Genomic DNA, 7,719 nt, shown 5'->3' on the forward strand with positions numbered 1-7,719 from the left:
CTCAATGTGTCGTATTCTGTATTTGGGAGTGACCGCAATCATACCAACATAGTACATTCCAATGATTATGTAATAGATCTACTAAATACACACAAATACATGTACAATGTGGGGGAAGGTTTTTTTCCTCTTCACTTCTCCATGGCAGCCTTTATGGTGGGTTTGCTTCTGTTTGGTAAAATTAGGGACAGATCTAACAAAATCTCACCCCTCAGTGAGTATCTTCCTCAGATCCTCCCCGTCCTCCACTACTTCTAGTGTCTATTCCTCATCCAGCAAGAGGCACTACCGGCTCCCTTTTCACAGCTTAAAGAGAAGAAACTGCATCCTCTAAATCTGTCAGAGACCTTTCTATGCTCTTGTCTAGGACACAGGAAACCAGAACAACTCTTTGTGATACCTGCAGCCAGCGGAAAGGAAAGGCTCCTTCTCTACATGCTGTGTGCAGATGAATCAGAGCAGTGATCTTCACTCAAGACCATTTTATTCAAATGGTCTTCTGAAACATATAATACAATCTGGGTGGGAATATATTGGGCTGCCCTGGAGCACTTCAAGGAAATGGAATTAACTGCAAAATAATTCAAATAATTCACATTTTTCCTATCAATGGTAGATTTAAGTAATGGCCTAAAATGCCTTTTCATATTATGGGACCTCATATGTGACTGTCACATTGGCTGATCTGGTCATGGAGGTTGGAGGTACATGGTGAGTGTGAGGTATTGTGGCTGGTGGAGGGGGTAATTGTAGGAATGGGATGGGGGTTGGGGCTATTGTCACCAGTAGTTAATGACAGCTGCCAGGGTGAACTGCAGCGGTCTTCAAAAAGAAGGGTCAACACTGCAAATTATGACTCTCTGCATAAACTTAATGTAATTGTCAATAAAAAGTCTTTGACATTTATAAAATGCTGGTAATCTTCAGTATAACATGGCGACATCTGACAAAAAGGTCTAAAAACACTGAAGCAGCAAACTGTGTGAGAACCAATACTTGTGTCATTCTCAAACCTTTTGGCCATAACTGTACACTGTACCGTACAGCTCTGTGTGGTTCATAGTCCCCGGCTGTTAATGAAGGTGACGAACTAGGACCTCTGTCCTCATATAGCAGGCGGGGAGAGGCGGTAACTCAAACTTCCCCAACAAGTAACATCACAGAAGCTCGATATTTATATATATATATATATTTCCCATGTAGTGTTAGTGAAGGACACAAAGGGTTAATTACAGATAAACAGACATTTAGAATAATAGCTATTAGAACTAGTTACTATATGTACAGCCCCCATCTAAACATCTCCATGTAAGTGATAGACAGGTGTTCTAGCCTGACATCAGCTGCAATGTAGGTATCGCACAGATCTATGGCAGTGTGCAGAAAGCAACAAGAATTTTTCAGTCAATAGCTGTTCTGACATTCAGGGGACAGTAAGATCCTCCGTTACACACATTACTTTCCTCTGATGCAGACTTGTGTGACAAACATCTTAATAACAGATAGTTTACATCGTCCCAGAAAGCAATTAGATGTCAGTCAGTGTAAAATGCAAATTCCTCCCTTCCCCACATATTAATGTGTCTCTGACATGAAGCATTAACCTGCTGCCCTCAGCCTATATTCCTCAATAACATGACGTACTGTGTATCAGGCTAGGACCTCTCCTATGTATACCAGAGACTGAATGAGTGAGGTGCAGTTCCCAGTCTCTTCCAGCTGGTGGCGCTGTGTACATCTACATATAGCAGAGTGTGAATGAGCGAGGTGCAGTTCCCCGTCTCCTCCAGCTGGGGGCGCTGTATATATCTATCCATAAAGCAGACACCAGGCAGAATAGAGGGAATATTATACATACATTTGGGTTTATTTCTTCTTCCCAATGTTTGCATCAGTAACAAGAGACATTAATGTTAGAAAATATATGTACATCATTGTGGACAGACAGGAATGACGCCAGGGTGGGATGTGGGCTGGAATCTGGTGGGAACAGCCAAAATGTCCGACCTGTGATGGAAACAGAGGATGAGATTAAAGATTCCGGGTAAACGTGTTCCCTGTAATTACCGAGATCAGAACCGCAATGTATTCAGCTGCTTAGCGAGTGTGTGTAGTTCTACGAGTATTGTGACTAATATCACATCATTCAGTCGGTGATAGTCATATACCACCAACTATACTCCGACACCAGTTACACCGATACGTCAGTCACAGCTGAGCTAATTTTCGACTTTTAGAAAAATAAGACATCTTCAAATATTGACATACGATGATGACACACACACCGACGGTGAGCTTCACGTCACTGGTAACGGAGACCGTTCCATTGATGCTATTAAGGGGGCAATCCAAACATTATAAAGTGCCCGGGTCTTTGCATTGCCCCCTTAATATCATCAATTGAACGGTCTCCGTTACCAGTGACGTGAAGCTCACCGTCGGTGTGTGTGTCATTATTGTATGTCAATATTTGAAGATGTCTTATTTTTCTAAAAGTCGAAAATTAGCTCAGCTGTGACTGACATATCGGTGTAACTGGTGTCGGGGTGTCAGCAGTTAGCTTTTCACCATCGTGTACTATATTCATTCAGAGTTATACTGGAGTTAAACAGAAGATAAAAAGGAGAAGAACATTCTACATGAAACACAGCTACACGAGGACAACATTCAACTTTCACCTGAAATTCCATATATCAGTCCTGATGTCTCCATCTCTCCCTGGATGTAAGAAGTCTGTTTTAGACTCTGATCTTATTTCTTTCTCACCTCAACTAAGTTAGTTTTCACCTGTCATGTTATTTCCCTGCAGAATGTCCTGTTTACTAATCCTGCTGTACTCCCGCCTGCTGTACCCCCTGCTGTACTCCCACCTGCTGTACCACCACCTGCTGTACTCCCGCCTGCTGTACTACCACCTGCTCAGTCATCCCCTCCCTCTGCAACCACTGTTTCAGTCTTCCATCTAATCACTGTACGGTCAATGCTACTCAAGGCTGACCGGCCATCACAAGTATGAGGAGTTGGACCTGGATGTGGACTGGACTTTGGCCCACTCTCCAATCAATGACTATACAAGGTCTCAGTTACTAATCTCCTGTATCTTATTACTGTCTATTCAAAATCTCCATCCACTCCCCCACACGGCTCCCCACATCATTACTCCACACTACAGGCCCAAACCTGTTCCCTCTACCCGCTGTCACTCTCCCCTCCACCACTTATCACCTTGTCCCACCAACCTTATTCCTATCCTTCCTCTCACTCACCTTCCCCTGTCCTGCACACTCTGGAATAAAAGATCTGTCTGCAATAAGCTCACTCCCACTCATGACCTCTTCCACATTGGTCTCCTGGACCTTACAAAAACATGAATCTCCCCCGCTGATACCGCTTCCTTCTCCCACACTCCCTGTCCTGGGAACCGCCAAGGAGGTGGTGTCTCCTGGCTACACCTTCAATGTTGTCCCTCCTGAACCACACTTCTTTGCAGTTCACTCCATCCACCTCTTCTCCCCTCCACCTTTGCGTTGCTGTCATCTATTGTTCTCCTGGCCCATTCTCCAAATTTCTTGATAACTTTGCCGCCCGACTTTCCTTTTCCCTCTCTTCTGATCTTCCCACTATTATTGGAGATTTTAACTACCAACTCTCCTATTACTACCATCGCCTCTAAACTCCTAACTCTCCCTTCCTCCGATGGCCTCTCCCAATGGACAACTTCCGCCACCCATCTCCATGTTCTCTTCCTGGACCCACTGTTCTCCCATCTCTGACATTCCCAACTTCGCTAATTCTACGTTCCCCCTCTCTGACCACAGTCTCCTTTCCTTTACCCCACCTCTCCCACCCATAGTCGCTAGCTTGCAGCATCCCATTTACAGTACTGACCCCCATCCTCTTTGCATCCTCCCTCAAAACCTTTCTCGCTCCTATTTCTTCCCTATCGCGCCCCATCGCCGCTGTCACTCTTTACGAGACCTCACTCTCTGCTGCCCATGACACTGCAGCTCCGGCCACTCCACTCCATCTACCTAACACCCCAACCCTGGCACTCCACTCTTACTCGTTTCCTCCAAAAGGGTTCCCGCTCCTCTGAACCCCGAAGGAGGAAATCCCGCTTCATTGCTGACTTCATCCACTATAATTTCTTCCTTCTATTCTGTCCTCTTTCTTGCCAAACAAACCTATTTCATATCCCTCATCACCTCCCTGTACAGTAAACCCTGATGTCTCTTTGCTACCATTAATTCTCTCCTGTGTCCCCCTCCTCCTACCCCCTCATCCATCACTGCTCTGGACTTTGCCACCTACTTCAAAAACAAAAGTTGACTATCCACGATGATATCGGCTCTCACCAGATTCACCTCTTCCCACCCGTCCTTTCTATCACTCACTCTGCCATCCTTGGCTCCCACCCTCCAGTAACTGCATCGGAGATCCTCTCTCTTCTCTCCTCCTCTTCTTCTACAACCTGTCCTCTCGATCCTGTCCCCTCCAACTTCCTCCGCTCCCTCTCTTCCAATGCCTGTTGTCACCTTGCTAAGCTCGAACCTCTCTCCCCCCACTGGTATCTTTCCCTCAGCCTACAAGCATGTTCTCATCTCTCCTATTCTCAAGAAACCTTCCCTTGACTTATCCTGTCTCTCCAACTATCACCCCATATCTCTGCTGCCCTTTACTTCTAAAATTCGCGAACAACTTGTCTTCAATCGTCTGACCGACTTTCATCCCATTCACTCAACTGAAACTGCCCTCACTAAGGAAACAAATGACTTACTCTTAGCCACGTCCAAAGGTCACTTCCCCCTTCTCGTACTCCGCCACCTCTCTGCTGCTTCTGACACAGTCAATCATTCTCTTCCCCACCTTTCACAAAACTGCTCTCTCCTGGTTTGCCTCCTACCTCTTGGGCCGTTCCTTTAGCATCTCTGCTCCTAACTTTTCCTCCCCCTCTTTGTATTGAGAGTCCCCCAAGGCTAAGTCCTTGGACCTCTGTCCTTCTCTATACCACCTCTCTCAGAGAACTTATTTAATCATTTGACCATCAATACCACCTGTATGCTGATGACACGAAAATCTATTATTTCCTCCCCTGACCTCTTTCCCTCCTTCCTATCCCAAGTATCCAGCTATCTCTGGGCTGTAACTATCTGGATGTCACAGGGCTTCCTCAAACTCAACATCTCCAAATCCGAGCTCATCATCTTTCCTCCTCGCCCTCTTGGTTGACAACATAACGCCCTCTCCTGTCACCCATGTCTCAGCCCTCAGCTTTACCGCTCCTATCCAGTCCCCCACCAAATCCTGCCACTTCCTCCTCTATAACGTCACGAAAATCCGTCCATTCCTCTCTCAAGAAACAATCACAATCCTGGTCCATACACTTATTTCTCGTCTTGACTATTACAACCTCCTTCTCACTGGTCTTCCTGCCTCTCACATTTCTGACCTTCAAACCATACAGAATACTGCAGCTCGGCTCATTTTCCTCTCCCACCGCACCTCTTCCACGAAAATCCCTTCATTGGCTCCCTATCCTTTTCAGAATTCAGAGCTCAAGCTCCTCACCCTCCCTTACAAAGCCCTCGCCAACACTTCCCCCCTCTACTTCTCTGACCTTGTCTCCAGGTACATACCTACCCGGCCACTAAGCTCCGCCTCTGACCTCCACCTTAACTCACCTGTCGTCACCTCCTCCCATGGTCACCTCCAACACATCTGCTGTGCTGCCCCTAATCTTTGGTACTCCCTACCTCATCTCACTCTACTCTCCCCCAACCTTCAGTCGTTGAAATGCTCACTCAACTCACCTTTTCAAGCTCACCTATCCTACCACCTCCTCTTCCTTGTCTGCCATCTCCATCTTCTCGCAGTTGGTTCTACTGTCTCTCACCCCCCCCCCCTCCCCTCCCCTTACAGAATCTGTGGCACCTTATAAATAATAATGGTGATAATATTCAGTGCAGCCCCCATTGACAGAATACAGAAGCTGGCTACAATGTTACACAAACAATCCAGATCTCACACATATACCCCTCCCCTATAATACCCATACCAGGTCATACAATGCGGGGCAGGGGGCAGTGGGGGTGTCACCCACAATCACATGACAGCGAGTGTTATATACAGGCGTCATACATATGCGCTTTATGTAAATGCTGCAGCACTTGTTACAGAGACACATATATATATATAGATATAGAACAATGGGGAACGTACACAATGGATTGTTCCCCACAGACAGGGATACGACTCTGCTGTACTGAACCTCCGCCGGGTACTACAAGGCCCAGAGCCCCCCGACTTACATGGTCCGGGCCCCTCACTCCTGCTTCTTGGGATTGTTTACAGCGACGTAGTGATACAGAACCACCAGCAGGAAGAGAGATACGCCAAGCATGTTAGCAAAGATGGCCAGCTGCACGTCCGTGATCATTCTGTGGGGGAGACACATATATAATGTTATATATACACAGCGTACACACTAATATATATATATATACAGCGTACACCAGCTGCACGTCCGTGATCATTCTGTGGGGGAGACACATATATAATGTTATATATACACAGCGTACACACTAATATATATATATATACAGCGTACACCAGCTGCACGTCCGTGATCATTCTGTGGGGAGACACATATATAATGTTATATATACACAGCGTACACACTAATATATATATATACAGCGTACACCATCTGCACGTCCGTGATCATTCTGTGGGGAGACACATATATAATGTTATATATACACAGCGTACACACTAATATATATATATACAGCGTACACCAGCTGCACGTCCGTGATCATTCTGTGGGGAGACACATATATAATGTTATATATACACAGCGTACACCATCTACACACTATATATATCATATACACACGTTATATATACTGCTACATACAGAGTACACCATCTATGCAATATATATATATATATATACACATGTATTATATACACACACATATAATGTTATATACACTGCTAAACACAGCATGCACCGTGCACCATATATATATATATTATGTTACACATCACTCTCCCCACCTCACACACCCGCTGTACAGTCACCCGCTCAGCACACCCGGTACACAGGAGGAAGAGTCGGCAGTTACCTGTCTCCGCTACTTCCGGTCTGTGAGGACACGTCACCCGGAATATACAGCGCCCTCTGCCGGCCGGTCCCCAGCACTACACCAGCCGCCATGTTACTGCACCAGCCGCCTTGTTACTACACCCGCCGCCATCTTACTACACCCGCCATCATACTGCACCCGTCGCCATCTTACTGCACCCGCCGCCATCTTACTGCACCCACAAATACCTCATCTAACCTCCAGCATCACATATTCTCTTACCTGGACAGATATATATATATATATTTATTATTAACAACATAAATAATTCCACAAATCTCGCTGTCTTCCACCTTTATGGCACCAACAGGGTACATGGGCTGCTCCTGTGTGATGATAATAGGTAAGATGTCCCCTCAGTGTCCATGTATCATACTAACTAGTTCTATGGACACTTATATGAATGATTACAATGAAGTGTTCTCTCGTTCGGTTCTCTGTGTCTGGTAATCCGCACATTTGGGTTTTATATGTAACATGATTTCTTATATTCACCAGAGTGTTATATATATTTTAATTAACTCCAGAGATTACTATTATGGTGGGTTGGGTACGATGGAAGAAGCTCTGA

The 7,719-nt window shown here is 45.6% G+C and overlaps 1 protein-coding gene across 4 annotated transcripts; it reads right to left on the reverse strand.

Annotated features, from left to right (window-relative positions):
- Positions 1 to 1,837: 1,837 nt before the first annotated feature.
- Positions 1,838 to 7,213, reverse strand: OST4 (oligosaccharyltransferase complex subunit 4, non-catalytic). 4 transcript variants are annotated; one of them, XM_075201039.1, is made up of 3 exons: positions 7,128 to 7,212; positions 6,309 to 6,437; positions 1,838 to 2,007 (listed from the first exon to the last, which is right to left on the reverse strand). In XM_075201039.1, the coding sequence occupies exon 2, from the start codon at positions 6,434 to 6,436 to the stop codon at positions 6,323 to 6,325; it is 114 nt and encodes a 37-aa protein (XP_075057140.1). In that variant the 5' UTR covers position 6,437; positions 7,128 to 7,212; the 3' UTR covers positions 1,838 to 2,007; positions 6,309 to 6,322. The 4 variants fall into 4 exon arrangements, with proteins under 4 accessions (XP_075057140.1, XP_075057141.1, XP_075057142.1 ...); XM_075201040.1 differs by having other exon boundaries at positions 7,069 to 7,136; XM_075201041.1 differs by lacking the exon at positions 7,128 to 7,212 and adding an exon at positions 7,060 to 7,073.
- Positions 7,214 to 7,719: the final 506 nt, after the last annotated feature.

The sequence above is a fragment of the Mixophyes fleayi genome, chromosome 3, assembly GCF_038048845.1.
Source record: "Mixophyes fleayi isolate aMixFle1 chromosome 3, aMixFle1.hap1, whole genome shotgun sequence".
Classification (NCBI taxonomy): Eukaryota; Metazoa; Chordata; class Amphibia; order Anura; family Limnodynastidae; genus Mixophyes; species Mixophyes fleayi.